The 19,442-nt window shown below is 45.4% G+C and overlaps 1 protein-coding gene across 2 annotated transcripts in view; it reads left to right on the top strand.

Moving 5' to 3' along the window:
- The window catches only part of UNC45A (unc-45 myosin chaperone A), a 139,604-nt gene that overhangs the window by 70,859 nt on the left and 49,303 nt on the right, over positions 1-19,442 (top strand). For both annotated transcript variants that reach the window (XM_077470890.1, XM_077470891.1), the window contains exon 2: positions 11,705-11,863. In XM_077470890.1, the coding sequence (XP_077327016.1) occupies positions 11,705-11,863 (159 nt within the window). The remainder of the gene's footprint in view (positions 1-11,704; positions 11,864-19,442) is intronic.

The following is a 19,442-nucleotide window of genomic DNA, read 5'->3' as shown; positions in this document are numbered from 1 at the left end:
GATGGGCACTGATGGGGCTACACTGATGGGCACTGATAAGGCGGCACTGATGGGCACCAATGAAGTGGCACTGATGAGGTGGCATTGATGGACACTGATAGGTGGCACGGATGGGCGGCACGGATGGGCGACACGGATGGACACTGATAGCTGGCACAAATTGGCACTGATAGCTGGCACAGATGGGCATGGATAGGCGGCACAGATGGGCATGGATAGGCGGCACAGATGGGCATGGGTGGGCACTCATAGGCGGCACAGGTGGGCACTCATAGGCGGCACAGGTGGGCACTCATAGGCGGCACAGGTGGGCACTCATAACAGGTGGGCACTCATAGGCGGCACAGGTGGGCACTCATAGGCGGCATTGGTGTTATACTGTACTAATGGATGCCAATCAGTGCCAAACAATAATGCATGCCAACCAGTGATGCCCATTGTGGGCACTGATTTGCATCCATTATGGGCACTGATTGGCATCCATTGTGCTGACCATTGGCATCCCTGGTGGTCTAGGGAGGATTACCTTTTCCCTGGTGGTCTTGTGGCGTCCCTGGTGGTCCAGTGTGGGCATCCTCGGGGGGGGGGGGGGGGGGGGGGGGGTGTGCTGATAATCTATCAGCACAGCCCCCCCTGTCAGAGGAGCAGCCGATCGGCTCTCCTCTACTCGCGTCTGACAGACGCGAGTGAGGAAAAGCCGATCACTGGCTCTTCCCATTTACACTGTGATCAGCTGTGATTGGACACGGCTGATCACGTGGCAAAGAGTCTCCGTCGGAGACTCTTTACCGAGATCGTAGTTGCCGGGTGTCAGACTGACACCCCGCAACAACGATCGCCGCGATGCGCGCCCCCGGGGGCGCGCAGCGGCTCATAATCCTGAGGACGTCATATGACGTCCGGTCAGGATTATGAAACCACTTTGCCGCCGTCAATTTGTAATAGGGCGGGCGGCAAGTGGTTAAAGAGCACCTGTCATTTCAGATCCATAACGACAGCGCCTGTTTGTGGGCATCCACTCACCTGCTGCCCCCATGTCCACCTTGTGACACTGCTGCATCACCAGCCGTAAAGTGAATGGGACTGTTGGCGAGTCAACAGTGGATCAGAGGAGGAACTGCTGCGGGACAGAGATGATAGTTGCTCTTTAACCACTTGACATCCGCACTACAGTCGAATGACGGCCACAGCGCGGATCTGAATTCCCGAGAGGCTGTCATATGACGGCCTCCCCTGTGCACGCTGTGATCACCGAGTCAATGAGACTCGGGTGATCACCAATCCGAGTAAGGGGCCCGTCCCAGCCCCTTACCATGTGATCAGCTGTCAGCCAATAACAGCTGATCACATGATCAAAACAAAAGCTCGGCGATCTTTTTTTTTTTTTTTTTCTCCTCACGCTGACAACGGAGGAGAAAAAAAAATGATCTTAAAGGGACATTGGTCCCGAAAAAGAAAGAGGCAGTTATGCCTCATTTATGCCACCTATCAATGCCCACCAGTGGTGCCTAGAAGTGCTGCCGATCAGTGCCCATCACTGCCACCTATGTCAGACAAAAATTACCCGTTTTAAAATTTTATAATAAAATGTAAAAAAAAAGAAAAGAAAATTCGGTCTTTTTACATTTTTTTTTTTTTTGCAAAAAATAAAAATCGAGCAGGTGATCAAATACCACCAAAAGAAAGCTCTATTTGGGGGGAAAAAATTATAAAAACTTTGTTTAGGTACAGTGTTGTATGACCGCGCAATTGTCATTCAAAATGCATCAGTGCTGAAAGCTGAAAATTGGTCTGCATAGGAGAGGGGTTTAAGTGCCCAGTAAGCAAGTGGTTAAAAACTATTGTAGCACCGGCTCCTGTTTTTCAAATTTAAGGTTACACCTGAACTGCAGTTTGGTTTGGGTACAATTGTCTAAATAGAGACCTCCGCATCAGTCTGACTGGACTATGGGATGTTCAGCCTGGCCACAGGGCGCACTGTCTCTTCTGGCAGGCATGGAACTATGGTCTGGTTGGGTGCTTAAAGTGGGAGTCCGCCGAGACTCTGCGTTTTTTTTTTTTTTAAAAGCCAGCAGCTACAAATACTGCAGCTGCTGACTTTTAAAATAGTGACACATACCTGTCCAGCGCGCCCGCGATGTCGGCACCCGAAGCCGATCGCTAGATCGTATCTCGGGTGCTGCCGCCGCCATCTTGGGTATAGGAATCAGGAAATGGAGCCTTTCGGCTTCATTTCCCGGTTCCCTACTGCGCATGCGCGAGTTGCGCTGCGCAATAAGGACGGTCCCCGCTGCCTCTAGGATCTGTGTGTTTCCCAGCAGGCAGCGGGGCGCTTGCGGAAGGGGGCGGGCACTTGCGGAAAGGGGCGTAATCTACGCCCCTTTCCGCAGAGAGCTATCCCGGAAGTGGGTGCAGTTACCTGGATTATCCAGGTAACTGCACCCCCCTCCCCCCTGAAAGGTGCCAATTGTGGCGCCGGAGGGGGGGAGGATTCCGATGAGCGGAAGGTCCATTTTAGGGTGGACCTCCGCTTTAAGTTACTCTCTTCAAGCTGGCTGAAAGATCCAGGTATCACACGAGTATTCTACAAGTTTAGTTTTCCTACGTGTTCTAAAACAATGTCTGTGGCAGAGACATATCCTTATATGTTCTACAACAACGTCTGTGGCAGAGACTTGTTCCTGAGTAAGAACCTTGTTGGCTGCTAGGCCTTGTGAGAGAGGGACTGTCCAACCTGAGTGAACATCCAGTTGTGAATGACTATTCTCTGGATGCCGTCAAAGTAAGCAAGTTCTTCAATATTGACTTTGACACTAATGCCGCATACACACGATCGGACTATCCGGCGGATCCCCCCTTCCTCAAAGCACCCCCCCATGTTGAGGGCACATGGCCTGGTACGGTTTTGGGGGGGGGGAGGGCGGCGCTCGCTCGTCCCCACCGACTTTCCTGACCGGCCGGGCTGCGTGCTCAGATAAGGGTCTGATATGGACTTTGGGGGGACCCCATGCCGTTTTTTTGGCGTAGGGCTTCCCCTTTAAGTCCATACCAGGTGACGTGGCGAGCGACGTGTCAATCTCGCCGATGGAGGCAGCGACATTGACTTCCTTCTCTAGTCCCGTCTACCTGGAGCCACGTTCAAAATGAACTGACTTTTTTCTCCTTGTGTAGGCAAGTCCGTTCATTTCAAAAGTATGGCGGACTAGCACACAGATGGCCGAATTGTCTTTTGGAAAGAAAAAGTCAGCCGGAGCCCACACACGGACGGATTGTCCGCCGGAATCTGGTCATTAGAGTACCTGAATTTCCTTTCCAAACCTCTGATCCCATTTTAAGAGACTGTCCATTGTCTATGTTTTTTGCAAATAAAATCCATTTAAGTGGATCTGTCGTCAGTCTCTCAAGTTGCCGGGCCATATACCACGGGACACCCCTAGATGTGAAGTGATAAAAAAGAAGGTAACGGTAAGCCCAATCTAACCAGCAGCTCCTTTGGGGGTTCGTGCTACACTATGATTTAAATCAAGTTGATTTAAATCAAGCCTTTTTACTAGTGATTTAAATCAACTTGATTTAAATCAAATCCACCCTGACTAAAACATTTGTGTATGTTGCTGAATCCTTCTCACTGGAATAGGAAGTAAGAGGAAACCTTCCAGATGGCAATAAAAAACCGTCGCAGGTTCCAACCGAAATTTGGCTTCAATCCTCCTCTCTTCCCTCTCTGTGTACCCAACATAGCCAAGTACCAACCTTCACAAAAATAAAACTTTAGCTGGGTCCCACATCTCCTGGGCTAAAGAGCCACAACCTCATTCATGACATTCATTCTTGTGGCTGCTCCATGTTCATGGCAGTCCTAGAAATCCAATGTAGTACCGTCCTAGCCGTATGAATGTATGGGACCGCGATATGTATGTGCAGTGGGCCCAGAACCCGCCTAGTTAAAAAATAAAAATAAAATAAATGCACATCGCTGGTGCCATGCAGGTCTACTGCAGACCTGTCAGTTTATCGATGTGCCGTACAGCTTGTATGGGCCAGCTGATACGCTGACAGGAAGAACCAATAAACTACCACGGCGCTCCACAGTGCAGTGGTAGTTCATTGAAAACTACAAGCTGACATTTGCAAAGGATGTCGGTTCATTTATTCATAATGAATGTTAAATGAATGATGCAGCCATGAGGGCGGAGCCTCGTTTGGCTGCGCTGATGTAAAAAAACTGACAGCTAGTACGGGAAACTTTTCTCCGTACTGGTGTCACAGGGTGGGGGATTGGGCAGCGTCTAAAAACGGGAAGAACATGTTCCCAAAGGTGAACTTATCCTTTAGGCACCTTTCACACTTGTGCAACCTAAAAGTCGCGTGACTTGAGGCAATGACTGTGTAATCTTGAGCTCTATGGACCTCAAGTCGTATCAAAGTTGGACTAAAGTAGTGCAGGTACTATTTTGCTGCCACTTGAAGTTGCACAGATATGAACGGTACCCATTGTAAATCATTGGGTATGACTTGTCATGCAACTTTGCAGTACCAATTCACAGGACAAGTCGCACAAGTGTGAAACGGGCCTTAAAGTGGTTCTAAAGTCACCTAATTTATTTTTTTTATCTCATCACATTCCTTGCATAGGGTAAAAAAATAAAATGCCCCTCTACTTGTCCCCCCCCCCCCAACACTTACCTGAGTCCTCAATCAATTCAGCACTGTGCCCATCTGCATCTCTTCTCTCTTCACTCCCTGCTCTCACAGGAGGTGCTGAGAGCAGCGGAACCCATTGGCTCCTGCTGCTGTCAGTTAACTCCTATGAAGAGGAGGCAAGGAAGTATGGAAAAGCTGTGCTGTGTGTCTATGGATTTGCACAGCCCGGCTTGAGAGTGTGTCTGCACACATGCTCCCTCAGCAGGTGGCTTGCTGAGAGGGCAGTCAGAAAAGAGGAGAAGCAGAGAACACGGGCAGGGGACTTCGGAAAAGGAGGATTGCACAGATCAGGTAAGTATAACATCTTTTAGAAAGAAAACTTTGGAACCACTTTAAAGTGCAGTTCCATCCAAAAAAATAATAATAATAATTTATTAATGTGCATAAAAAAAATAAAAAATAAAATTGTTTTTTACTCGCCTATAAATGCCTGTTGCTAGGGGGTCCCTTGTCGTCTGCCTCCTTCGGGGCCTGGGCTCCTGACGTCACTTCCCTTGGCGCAGGAAGGGAGATCGCCTCTCCCCCCTTCCTCTTGTCAATCATCTGGGACACGTGACAGATCCCAGATGATTGCGCATCCAGTCACGGCACGGCACGGCACAGTGGGTGCCCGGCTGTGAAGCCACACATACCACATACACTGTCTGAAAATTCCTTTGACTAAGAAGTTTTCTATTTCCAAATTTTCCTGTCTTCAGTGTTGTCACATGAAAAGATATAATAAAATATGTAGAAAATGTGAGGCGTGTACTCACTTTTGTGAGATACTGTGTGTGTATATATAATAAAAATTGTCAGGAACCATGAAACAGACTGAGACAGAAGTAAAATCAAATAACACTTGTTTATTAATAAAAATAAAAAGGTAAATAGAAAAAAGCGTAGTCAAGCATAGCCAGATCGGGTAGTCAGCCAGTCCAAAGTTCATTAACCAGATTGGGTAATCAGCCAGGCCGGAAGTCAGGGATCCAAGGAGAGCAACCACAAGCAGAATAAGAAGCCAGGTGGGATGTCAGCAAGCCAGTCTTGAAACAAACAGCAGGAGATGATTCCCTGTGATGTGACCAACGCGAATGCAAATGAAAAAGTGAGTAGGAAGGCTTTAAATAGGCAGGTCAAACGAGCATCATTGGGAACAGCTGGTAACTGTGGAAAGAGAAGAAAGCTGGCACTTAGCCGACAGCTGAGCGGCCAGCCCAGAGGAGGAAGGGCTAAGCCAACCCTGACAGGCATGCACTCTTGCAAACAGCTAGAGTCTAGAACTTCCTGCAAAGCAGCTAACATCAGTGGAAATCAACCAGAGATACAGCAGTATTTCCCAGCTACACAGGGCCGAGGGCAAGGGAGTAGGATGCCAGGATCTTACCTGTGCAGGCCCCAGTGGCCGCTGTGTTGAACGTAGATGTTTCCCAGGATACCCCATGGATGCCAGTGTTGGAGAGACGGGCGCTTTGGTGTGGTGGTGGGACATCATCCCACTCAAGCGAGGAAGATTTGAGATCATTAATACAAGTGCTTCCAACAAGGGCTGACATAGAAGCACTGATCAATAGAGTAGAAGACGCTCACCATAAGAAACTTGTGCAGACATTGACGGAGCGTCTTACAGTTGATGAGACTGCAACGAATAGGCTGGAGCAAGGGGTATCGGAATTGGAGAGAGCTGGGGTCTCACAGACAGACACTGCAGCGGCATTACAAGTGCAGATGGAGGACCTGGAAGATCTGAGCTGCCGGAACAACTTGCGGCTCTGGGGTCTCCCAGAAGCTACAAAACAGGAGAGCCTCCGGCGTAATATAGATTTTTCAGAAAATGTTAATTGGAAATATACCCACTAATATGGAGCTTGATGGGACACATAGAGCATTAGGCTAGGCCCCTGGACTGGAGCTGCCCCCGTGATGTGATTTGTCACCTGCATTACTAGTGGCATAGAGGAGCTATACTCTGGAAGGTTTGGGAAGCAGGCAAAATATATTTTGAAGGGGCACAACTAAAAATATTACCCGATCTGTCAAGAGCCGCATTGCAATGCAGAGCAATGCTCTGTCCAGTTTTGGACCAGGTGCGATGGCTGGGCTATACCTTTTGCTGGAGGTTATCGGTCTCAATCCTAGTACAGAAGGGCTCTTTTATATTTTTTTGCGCAGGCTGACCTACCAGACTTATTTTATTTTCTTGATATCGAGCCTCTTAAGGTCCAGAATAGGCTTCAGCTACTTTAACAGCCACCAAGTCGTATACATGCAACACATCAACAGACAGTCCTAACTACACAGCAATCCGAGGCCCGCTAAAAGACTGGAGCATTTACAGAAGATGGACTATAAGAGTTATAGCAGGTCTATGAGTATTAATTGGATGAAGTCTTTTGATTCTATATAGAAGAGATGTAAATGGATAAGAGAATTAAAATTCATAAAATAAAATATAAAAATAAAATAAACAACTGACCAGATTGGGAACTTGGAAAAATGAAAAGGTAGGTTTGTATTCCCCTGGTCTGTATAAATATTGTTTGGGTCCTATGGGGGGGGGGGGGGGTTCCTTAATTTGGGTGGAGATGAATTGTTTACTCCCCGTACTTTGAGGAATTTAGAATTATTGATGGGTTATTTATTTATTTTAATTTTTTTCTTTATTTAGCCAAAGCTCAAGTTGGTTTGTATCCTGAAAGAAGGAGAGACAATTTGGGTTGGGGCCATTGTCTCCTAAGAAGAAGTGCGAGATATTTATGGGAGAAAATGTATGAGAGTGGTGGGAGATTGTTTTGCTGCAGATGGTGGTAGGGGAGGGGGGATTATACCGCCCTGTGAGAACAGGTCGGCCTCTTGGGAAGCTTGGTCCCCCCTCATAAAAAGCTCTTCTTTCTTCTTCAAATATACTGTGTGTGTGTGTGTGTGTGTGTGTGTGTGTATATATATATATATATATATATATATATATATATATATATATATATATATATATATATATATATATATATATATATATATATATATATTTTAGTTTTTTCACACTATTTTGAATATATATTGATTTTCACATGGAAAAATGGGAAGACAGACCCTCCTCAAAGGGTCTATTGGGTGGGGTGAATGGAATTGAAATGAGAGGAAAATGAAGTGAGAGAGGATGAGACTGATATCATTTAGATGAGTGTTGAATGAGCAAGTTTGGGGGGAAGAGGTGAGAAATGGGGAGCTGAGTTATTGGATATCACTCTTAAAGTGGTTGTAAACCTGTTACAACCACTTTTACCTACAGGCAAGCCTAAATGAAGGCTTACCTGTAGCTGCTCGAAATATCTCCCAAACCTCCACGGTTTAGGAGATACTTACAAAAAAGGCGATCACTAATGTCTACGGCGCAGGCGCACTTTAGACTCCTTTTAGAAACGGCGAGCGTGCCGTTTCTAAAGAAGATCGTGCCGTGAGTGGCGGCTCCCGTGCGCATGCGCAGGAGTGACATCATTGCGGCTCCGGCCAATCGCAGCGCTGGAGCTGCAATACCCAGAAGGAAGATGGACGCTTTGTGGAAGAGGGGACAGCGGTGACATTGCAGGCTTCGGTTTCAGGTAAGTGAAACATAATGGGCTACTATGCGGTGTATAGTAGTAGCCCCTTATGCTTTACCTTTGCAGGGAAACACAGAGGAAGTAAAACCCATCAGTGTTTACTTCCACTTTAACCACTTGGGATCCGCGCTATTGCCAAATGACGGCATTAGCGCGGACCTACTTTTCCGGGACTACGTCTATTGACGTCGTCCCGTGCACGAGCGGCCTGCGCGCCCCCTGTGATCGGCGAGTCCATGAGACTCGCCTGATCACCGATCCGTACAAGGGGTCGATTCCCGACCCCTTATCACGTGATCAGCTGTCAGCCAATGACAGCTGATCAGGTGATATAACGAAGCCGGTAATCGGCTAGTATTCCTCCTCGCGCTGACAGCGCGAGGAGAAAAAAAAAAGCCGATCACGGCCAGCAATGCAAGCGCCCACCTGCCCCCTGCCAGTGCCCACCTGCCCCCTGCAGTGCCACCCTAATAAAAAGTAAGTGCCCCCCGTCAGTGCCACCGAGCAGTGCCCATAGTGCCACTCAGCAGTGCCACCCAGCAGTGCCACCCACAGTGCCCACAATCTGCCTCAAAGGTGCTGCACCCCAGTGCCGCCCATCAGTGCCCAGCACTGCCGCCCATCAGTGCCAAGCAGTGCCACCTATCAGAGCCACCTATCAGTGCCCATCAGTCCCATCTATCAGTGGTACCTATCAGTGCCCATCCGTGACACCCATCCGTGCCATCTTATCTGTGCCCATCTTTGCCCATCAGTGCCGTCTTATCTGTGACCATCGGTGCCGCCTTATCTGTGCCTATTAGTGCCGCCTTAACTATGCCTATCAGTGCCCACCAGTGCAGCCTATCAGTGCCCACCAGTGCAGCCTATCAGTGCCCACCAGTGCAGCCTATCAGTGCCCACCAATACAGCCCATCAGTGCCGCCTAATCAGCGCACTTCAATGAAGGAGAAAAATGACCCGTTTGCAAAATTTTAGAACAAACTATTAAAACATGATTTTTTTTTTTGCATCTTTTTTTGTTTGTTTAGCAAAAAATAAAACTCCCAGCTGTAACTAAATACCACCAAAAGAAAGCTCTATTTGTGGGAAAAAAATGATAAAAATTTCATTTGGGTACAGTGTTGTATGACCGCGCAATTGTCATTCAAAGTGCATCAGCGCTGAAAGCTGAAAATTGGTCTGGGACTGAGGGGGGTTTAAGTGCCCAGTAAGCAAGTGGTTAAAGATCAAATAGGATACAAAATATAATGGAAAGGCTAATCAAACAAGATCAGTAAATACTCCCATGGGATAGGTAGTAAGAATTATTCTGAATTAGTGAGAAGTGAAGTAATGGGGGATACGAGGGGAGGGGGGATGGAGGGGGGCCCCCCCCCCCCCATTTGTTTTGTTTTTTGGGTGCATTTTCGGTCACTAATTTTTGTTTGCACTAAATATTTGGGGTAGCAGAAGGTCAATTGATTATATGATATGGGAGGAAATTGGGGATGAACGGGTAGGAGGGAGGGTTTAGGAGATTGATATAATTTGGTTTGGAAAGGATTGGGGGTATATTACTATGGGTGGGGTTTTCTTTTTTTTTTTTCTTCTTCTTTTTTTTTTTTTATCACTGTGGCTTATTACAATTGAGATCACGGGAACAACAGGGGGTTATATTAAATACACAATAGGCAGGTAGAAGACTCCGAGGGTAAGGATGTGTAGGGGTTATTTATTTATTTTTCCTCTCCCTATTTTTTAGAAATATCCTAGATAAACTTGAGGCGTTCAGGGAGGGCCAGTTGATCTTGGGAGGGGATCTTAATATGCCCTTTATACCTAGGGAGGATACTTCCATATGTACCTCGTCAGTTCTGCCAGATTCACAGAAACGGATCACTCGTGCACTTCAAGGAGCAAGATTGTTAGATGTGTGGCGCCTTTAAAGTGGTTGTAAACCCTTACAACACACTTTGACCTACAGGTAAGCCTAGATTAAGGCTTACCTGTAGGTCCAAGAAATATCTCCTAAACCTACACGGTTTAGGAGATATTTGCCGAAAGACAGGCACCGCTGTCTACGGCGCATGCTCCGTAGACAGCGGCGCGCAGGTGCACTGAGCGCACTGCCGTCAACGGCAATATGCCACGCGTGGCGGCTCCCATGCGCATGCGCAGGAGTGACGTCATCGCGGCTTCGCCGAATGACAGCGGCGGAGCAGCGAGACCCACCGAGAAGATGGATGCGCCGGACTACAGGGGACAGCGGTGTCAGGTAAGTGACTCATAATGGACTACTATGCGATGCATAGTAGTCCATTATGCTTTGCCTTTGCAGGGAATGAAAGAGGAAGTAAACTCATCAGGGTTTACTTCCTCTTTAATACTCTGGGGAAAGAGATTATTCTTATTTGCCATCGCATAAGTCATACTCTTGTATTGACTTTTTTTTTTTTTGATCGGACCCTGCACCAATTCTCTTGAAGTATAATATGTCAGGGAGCCGAGACCCTGGCTCTGCGATATGGAGACTTAATGAAAGTCTGTTACAAGACTCCGCTGTGACGGAAGATGTTCTTAGGGAGGTGACATGCTATTTTCAGGCCGATGCTCCCGAATGTGCCCCTGGAGTGATCTGGGAAGCCCATAAAGCAGTGATTCAGGCAGTATTGATAAAACACGGGGCTAGGATTAAATGAGAGAGGGAGGCAAAGCTAACATCTTTGCTAAGAGATATAAATCGACTAGAATCAATTCATAAACATGCCCCCTCCTCAGATGTGGAATGGGACCTCCTGACCACTTGTAGACAGGTTACTGATTGTGTATAAAGCTAAAAGGGCAATACAGATTGGGCATAAACATGTTTACGAGTCTGGCAATAAATGTGGCAAAATACTTGCTAGAACCTTGAAGGAATAGCAATCGTTGACTTATGTACCAGTGATTACAGGGTTGGAAGGGTAAACGATCACATTACCTAGACAAATTGCTCAAAGATTTGGAGATGACTATTCTTCCCTTTTTATAATTTACAGTCAGACCGCCTGGTACAGTCAGGAATAGACGACTATTTAGCTTCATCTGGAATGCCCGGTCTAACGTTTACAGCACAATGGGAATTGGAAGTACTAATTACATTAGAGGAGATGCAGGAGGCAGTGAATGGGTTGAAAGTGGGTAAAGCACCTGTTCCAGATGTTTTACTAACCTGGACGGCTCAAACTAATCGTTTTTAATGCAATTAACCCCGGTATGAAGATAATTAATTTAGAGCATCCTCTTCCACATTTCCGTATTCTGTCTGTACACTACCTCGGTCTGAAATGGCACTTTATTTCTAGGAAAATGTATATTACTGCAAATCACAACTTTCTTTTAATGCCATACGATTTATTAAACTACATATGTTTAATCATTAATTTTTTTTTCTTTTGCAGATGAATTCAGAAAATCTAAGAGAGGATGGCAACAAGTACTTTAAATCTGGGGACTATGAAGCAGCAATTTTGTGTTATACAAAAGCAATCAAAATATCTACCGACAAGCAGGATAAAGCAGTACTACACCGAAACCGAGCCGCCTGCTACCTGAAATTGGTGAGTTCAGAAAACTGGGGATTTTTGAATGCATCTTTTTGTTCATATACTTTTTCTCTAATACATTTTTTTTTTTCTTTTACTTGTTTACACCAAGTTCGCACATACATGATATTGTCAAAAGTATTGGGACACCAGCCTTTACACGTGCATGAACATTAATGGCATCCCAGTCTTAGTCCATAGGGTTCAATATTGAGTTGGCCCACCCTTTGCAGCTATACCAGCTTCAACTCTTCTGGAAAGGCTGTCCACAAGGTATAGGAGGAGGAAAGTTTGACCATTCTTCCAGAAGCGCATTTGTGAGGTTGGACGAGAAGCCCTTGTGGCCAGCCTTCCCAGAAAAGTTGAATCTGTTATAGCTTCAAAGGGTGAGCCAACTAAATATTTAACCCTACGGACTAAGATTGGAATGCCATTAATGTTCATGTCTGTGTAAAGGCAGTGACACAAGGTCTTCTTCTGAGGCTCTGCATATATGCAATCAGAGTTTTTGCTGGAAGCATACTCCAAAGTGTTTTATTAGTTTTACTTGGCCAGTGTATTCACCTCCATCAATCCTATCTGTCAATCAACAGAGAAGAGGGCAGGGTTGGCGTGCTGCAATAGGTGTGACACTCCACCTCCATCCTCAATTGCAATGCCTGTCAATCAGCAGAGGAGATACAGGGCTGGTGTGACACTGCTGTACTAGGTGTAGCCCTTCACCTCCATTCACAAAGACAAGGCTGAGCAAGAGAAGGGCCCTGTGGCCCAAAATTGACTACAAGAAAAACAAGTACGCCCTGTGATCCTAGGGGAGCAAATTGACCATTCTAGCATGTATCGATCGGGCACCCAGTTGTGCCCAGGAAGAGATCCCTGAACCCTGTGTAAGCTCAAAGTCATAATTTTGAGCTTACTCGCTTGTCTGTGAACAGCAATTTCTCTGGTTTCTCTGGTCATCTTCCAGGATGAGAGATCTCCTCACACCTGAGAGATGAGAGGCTCCTTCCTACAGGAAACACAATAAATTGACAGCTGTTTTAAGTCCCGACCCTTCCCCTTGATCCTCAGTTTTTTTATTGTGTTTCTCCCTACACAGCGAAACAATTGTTTTTTTCTTTTAACCAGATGACCGAGTGTCGGATGGTAATCCTGTGAGGCAAGTATAGGCAGGCTTGGGGCTGAAACATATCCTGCAGGCTCCAGCCTTCTCACAGGTGGCCCAGAAACTGTATCAGCGATCCGGTCACTGAGGTGTGAATCTGCCGGTGTTATACACCGCTCAACATCTCTGCCTCTCAGGTTCTTTCTGTCTTCCTCCCTAAACGGAGGACGACAGTGCGACCCCGGGAAGGGGAAGCGCTGGAGGAGATGCTAGCCAGGGTAGCGGCTGAAGAGGGAGCCCAAAGAGGCACCAGTTTCACTACGGTGGACAAGTGGTGCAGAGGAGCGAGTGTCTGTCTAAACCACCTCAGATAGGAAAGAGGAAGGTAAAGCATTGCCCCCCCCCATGAATATACTGACTGGTGCAGCGCAGGACACAGCCTACCCTTGCAGCTCCCTATGAGGGACAGCAGTTGGGGGGGAAATTTGGCGGCTATCCTCCTTTTGTGTGGACCATAAGGATGGAAAAGCGAGCCCGGTGGCTGTGGCAAAGAGGAAAGACGACAACGGTGAATACTTCCCTTTGCCTTGGGAATTTATCTGCAAAATCCCTAATACCAGCCAGATGGTTTCTGGGCATTTGAGATAATCTCCCCTAGGGTCTGGATACAAATAGCCCAGAAGCTTCTGCTAAAACCACCAGCCACAGCTCCCTCTTACATCAGAGACGCTGTGGTTATCGCAACAGTAGGTTGCCAGCCTCATTAACAGTTAGTTAATGATTGCTTGTTTAAGGCCTGCAGTTAGCCATTTACCTCCAGGCTAATTTAGTGACCACCTCTTTTAGAGGCTGTCTTAATTGGTCTCTGGGGCTGGGCTCATTAAGACTTTAGATGCTGGAAGGGTTTGATTAGCCCCACCTGTGTATGAGCTGGCTACATTTGCTCAGATTCAGGGAACGGAGGTAAGGTAGGACAACAGCTACTATAGTAGATGGGTGTTCAACCAGTTTAGACTTTGATTTTAGAATTTGTTCCTTCACTGGTGGTAAAGGCTTAGTATCTACAGTCCAGGCTATGCCTATGAAATAATTTGCCCTGTTAAGGTTAATTCTGCTTAGACCTGGACAATACAGTGAGAATCTCGGAGCCCCGGGAGACACTCAAATCAATACACACACACACACAGTAGAGTTAAATGAATGCTCAAAATTAATGGCAGGGTGCAGAGCAGAGTTTTATACAGGTTATGGACAAAAAATATTGCACAAAGAAAAGGAGGGAGGACAGAGTTCATCACATGAAGCATAATTCCTATATAAACATGTAGCATCTCAGACATAGTTTTGAAACCAGAATTATAGCTGACGTTTTGACTTTGTCTGAAGGCATCATTTCAAAACCAGTTCTTACCAGACCTTGTCTATCTTGTGGCCATTGTGACAAACAGGACTCTAAAATAAAGATATTGCTCTGTTAGCTATTTTAAAATGTTAACCATGTTAACTCTTTCTCACCCTTCATACCCCTCTTAGATCACAAAGTGATTTCACCAAAATCGCTTAATGTTCTCTGTATGGGATCATTTCATTGCGTTGTATAAATACAGATACATTGAATAAGCTTGAACAAAATATATATTCCTATTCCCTTAAAGGGATTCTACCCATCTTTGGCAATATCTCTGGCTTCATCTTGGAGGTTTGACACCTCCTTTTGGTGTTTATCAATTATATCATAATAATCCGTAACTTCAATACTTGTATTATGAATCCATGTGCAGCACTCATAGTCCTCTGTTACTTCAGAGACCAGCCAGAGCAGCACTTATGGATTCGATAGCTACTTTGTGCATATCTAGTTGTTTACGAATAGCCCTTTGTTCGATACTTAACAGTTTGATGTCTATAGAATTATTTTCCATAATTTCATCCATAATTTTGGAGTAGTTATTTAATCGTTTCATTATTTCTATTCCCTAATACAGTCTAGGGAAACCATGCCCAGGCTTTTTCTTTATCAGAAACTCTGTTTTCTCTGTGTGTTTAAGGGGATACCTGAGGTATGTGCTAGCTTTCAAAAGATGTTGGAGCTTTCCCTTTTCATCCCCTACGATTCCCATCACTGGAATTAATGAGGCCAAATAACACCACCCACGGGTACCAACTGTATCCATGGATAGCATTCCTTGCTGCAACATACATATACACTAGGGAAAATGACCATTGGCTTATAGTATCCCGAAAACTTTCAGAAATGGAGGCCATGGTCAAATGGTTCAAAACGAAACTCACAGGGTTGTTGGTACCAGCTCTTCAATTCAAGACAGTATTTAAATTTGTGTTAAGTTCTGGGTTATTGGTGTGAAACATGGAGGACAAATCTGTCTAAAAAGATATTAAACTGTGAGCTTCTGCATATTTTTTGACCTTTTTTATTTACGGGATTTCCTAAGTTGAAACGCCAATCTGGAGAGTGGCTTCTACCAATTGTCTGGAAGGAAACTTTGTTATTTGGATATATGGCCAATATATTGGTTATAGTTACAGGAGGAGTACCACTCAGAAACTGAGTTATGTTCACAGGGACGGCTTGTACACACGGTCGGACATTTCGACAACCAAATCCGTCTGATTTTGTCCATCGGATTCTGTCCGTCGGATCTTGTCCGAAACTGTTGCATACACACGGTCGGACAAAGTTGTCGAAAAATCCGATCTTTCAGAACGTGATGACGTAATTTCGTTACGATGGGACTACGTTCAGGCTAGTAGCCAATAGCTTTGATGTAGGAATTTGATCTGAGCATGCGTGGCACTTTGTCCGAGCGAAATTCTCTACACATGATCGGAGTATGTCCTATCGGACCAGTTGGTCGGAAAATATTTCCAACATGTTGGAAAATTTGGTCCGACGGAAACAGTCTGATGCATACCACACACAGTCGGATTATCCGACAACACGGTCCGATAGGACACATTCCGACGGATTCTCCGACCGTGTGTACAAGGGCTAAGAGAGGAATTCGAAGTGTGCTTGGGTGCAATTTACTACATACCCAACATTTGTCATTACCTGCCTTCTGAGCATAAGAATACTTATACTGAAGTAACAACATTTTATCAGTAGGAGGGTATGAGTCCTTCGGCCCTCCACGTTGGATTCCCTCCTTTGTCTAGTTTCTGTTCCATTAGAAGGGGGATGCATATGGCCTTTAGGGCGTCAAAGTCCTCAGGATGATAGATACAATTAGTGATGATCCATGTGGGCAGAAACACCATCAGTGCCTGCATACAGAGTAGACTTTTCCCAGAAGTCTGTGGTGATGGTGAGAGAGGTGAGGTCATCTTTTTCAGAGTCTTTATCACCTGTTTCACGAATTTTTTGAGGATTTGCATCACCTGCTTGACCTCCTTTATCTGTGTCCGGGTCTTTTGTGGTACTTTTCTTTATCATCTCGGCGTGGATCCAGACTCCAGGTTGTTCCGCGAGGACAGCAATTCTGGTCACTGCGACTACGCTAGTGGGCAGGCCAAAAAGGGTAAGGGGTAATCTTGCTTCTTGGTCTGGTTCAGCTGGCGAATTATGACCACATCTCCAGGTTGGAACTCGTGTGTTGGTTCCTGTGAGGGTAATGGAAAAGAAGGGAATACTTTACCGTAAATGCCATTCGGTTTAATAATCATGTTTCTACAATAATCTTACTGTTTCAAACTTAGATCTCCCTGCTCTATTACCAAGGGTTTCTTAATCCAGGGCCTGGGAAAAGGTCGACCCATCAGGGTCTCAAAAGCAGACAAGTGATTGGTCTTGGAAGGGGTCATTCTTATTTCTGCTAAAACCGCAGGCAGCACAGTTTTCCATTTGGCAAATGTGCCACCCGTAGACTTCCTTATTTTATCTTTAATTGTTCAGTTCATTCTTTCCACTATACCTGAACTCTGTGGGTGATATGGAATGTGGAATTTCCACTCTATTTGCAAAGTCTTATGTTAACATTTCAGCTGTAGCTTTTCATCCTCTATGTCCTATGCCATGGTATTGTGAGATGAATAAAGGTGCACTTGCTTTTGGTATACCTGGTTTCCCCTCTTTGGCAATGAGTCCAGTCTCAGGACTCATTGTCAGACTCTGTGTATGCCAATAGGCCACATCCTATGGTGAAACCATAGCCTGTAGGTCCTGCAAAACCTGTTCCCAAGGCAAAGTGGGATGTGGGGGTGTAAGGTGGGCATTTGGATAAAAGCTGGGACCGTCAAAGCAGCTTGTTTAGCAGTGGCATCGGCCAGTGCATTTCCCTTTGAAATGTCATCAGTACTGTGTGTGTGTGCGCTTCCGTAGGGTGCCCTAGTGTAAATGATGTAGCCATTTCTACAGCCATGGCACAAGAGGCCAAAGCCCTCAGACACGCCGGCATGGCTTGTACCGGAACTGGGACTACTCTAGAAAAAAAGGCTACAGGTCTCAGCTTTCCACTATGCTCTTGTGCAAGGACCCCTGGTTTTACAGTTGTCCCATGCAAACAAATAAAACAAATAAAACAAATAAAACACTTAACAATATTCAGGTAATCCCAAACCAGGAACCGTTACCATAGGGGTTTTAAGATGCACAAAAGCATTAACCATTTCATTGTTCCATTTCGCAAGGTCAGGACTGTCAGGTAGACCAGCTTGTTTCAGCAAGTTATCATAGTATGAGAAATCAGGTATTCATTGGCGGCATTAACCAATCATACCTAAGAAGGTTAACCCTTCCTTCTTGGTATGTGGGTGGGACAGATCCATGCTAGCTGCAGCATAATTCTCCTTTCACCATGGGACAGAGTGAAACCAAAAAACTCAACAGTTTCCTGATACATTGCAGCTTTTTTTCATTTTATTTTTTTAGACACTTTGTGACCTGTCTATGCCAAATATTCTAACAGTAAAACAGAGTCTTTCTGACGTGTTTCCTGGGAGGGACTACACAACAGTAGGTCATTTCTTTACTGAAGGAGGACGGAACCATGGCTAGGCGGCCAAGACTGTAAGGTGTAAGGAGAGCTATTGAGTAGACTGCAGGTGAGTCTATATAGCCATGGCAAGGAAGTGCTCAATAATGGGTCTGATGCCTTCCTCCTTCTCTTTGGAGAGATGGTACTGCTTGTGGTAAACTGGGGATACTCCTTGTTTTAGTCTGGCCTTCTAAGGGGTGCATAAAATGTATCCTACATCAAGACTGTCTTTAGCCCAGAGGGGGTGGTCCTGTGGAAATGGGGGGGGGGGGGGGCTTCAGTTTGAAAGAACAGTGGTGATGCTATGGCTACTCTCCCCTCTCCAAGTCAAGAAAATTCCTAAAAGATTTACCAGGCATGAAGGTATTATCCTGACTGAATGATGTAAGAGTACAATTCCAGTGACAAGGTCAGTTTTCTCCTGCCTCCTTCATATACTTTGTTTCACTCGGGGTCTCCTGTGAATCATGGGAAAGCTTTCTTATCCCTCGAGTCCCCTCGACCATATCCATATGGAGTTGGTCATTTGCGCCTGTGAGCAGGAAGGGTGAGCTACTGTACATAGTTTCAGTCTATCCAGCTAGATCGTCTATGAAAGGCTTTATCAAAAAAAAAAATCTGTTCCACATACTCTGACCACATAGTCTTTACATGTTTCTCTGGGATTAGGTGGGGGTATTCTTTACTTCCTCCCTTACCCATTCTTTGGTTACAAACAACTTGTACAAACTCTTATACTCTATACAGCGATAGAACGGAAAATATAGAATATAAAAAAGAAAGGAAAAGCAAAAAGGTTTGGTAGAATCCCACTGATTGTCCGTCTGGCTCTTTAATTAAGAGCCTTTATTTTACCATTTTCAAATCAGTCTCCCAAAGACTATTACTTTAATGTGCTTCCCAAAAGCATGGCAGTTTACAGTTAACCTCTCTACAATTTTTCACTATCAGTCTCCCAAAGACTATTGCTTTAATGTACTTCCCAAAAGCACAGCAGTTTGCAATTTTGCACTATACAAGGATGCGGTATTGTCAGAGCCAAGGCAAGAATAACAGTATCGTCAAAGCAGACACATTCCACATACCTCAGATGATCATTGCATTCCACACGCGGCCTCCAGTGACAGTTCGGGTTAATTCTGCTTAGACCTGGACAATCGGTGAGAATTTCGGAGCCCCGGGAGACACTCAAATCAACAAACGCACAGTAGAGTTGTTTCAATGAATACTCAAATTTAATGGCAGGTGAGCGGAGTTTTATACAGGATATGGACAAAGAATATTGCACAAAGAAAGGGAGGGAGGACAGAATTCATCACATGAGGCATAATTCCTATATAAACATGTAGCATCTCAGACATAGTTTTGAAACCAGAATTATAGCTGACGTTTTGACTTTGTTTGAAGGCATAATTTCAAAACCAGTTCTTACCAGACCTTATCTATCCTGTGGTCTGAAGGGGGCTGAATAAAAATGCACGCCACACTTTTCAGA

The sequence above is a fragment of the Lithobates pipiens genome, unplaced genomic scaffold, assembly GCF_037356315.1.
Source record: "Lithobates pipiens isolate NorthernLeopardFrog02 unplaced genomic scaffold, aLitPip1_a1.2 Scaffold_8, whole genome shotgun sequence".
In the NCBI taxonomy this organism is placed as follows: Eukaryota; Metazoa; Chordata; class Amphibia; order Anura; family Ranidae; genus Lithobates; species Lithobates pipiens.
The sequence above is the reverse complement of the archived record's forward strand: the minus strand, read 5'-3'. Positions and strand labels throughout refer to the sequence as shown.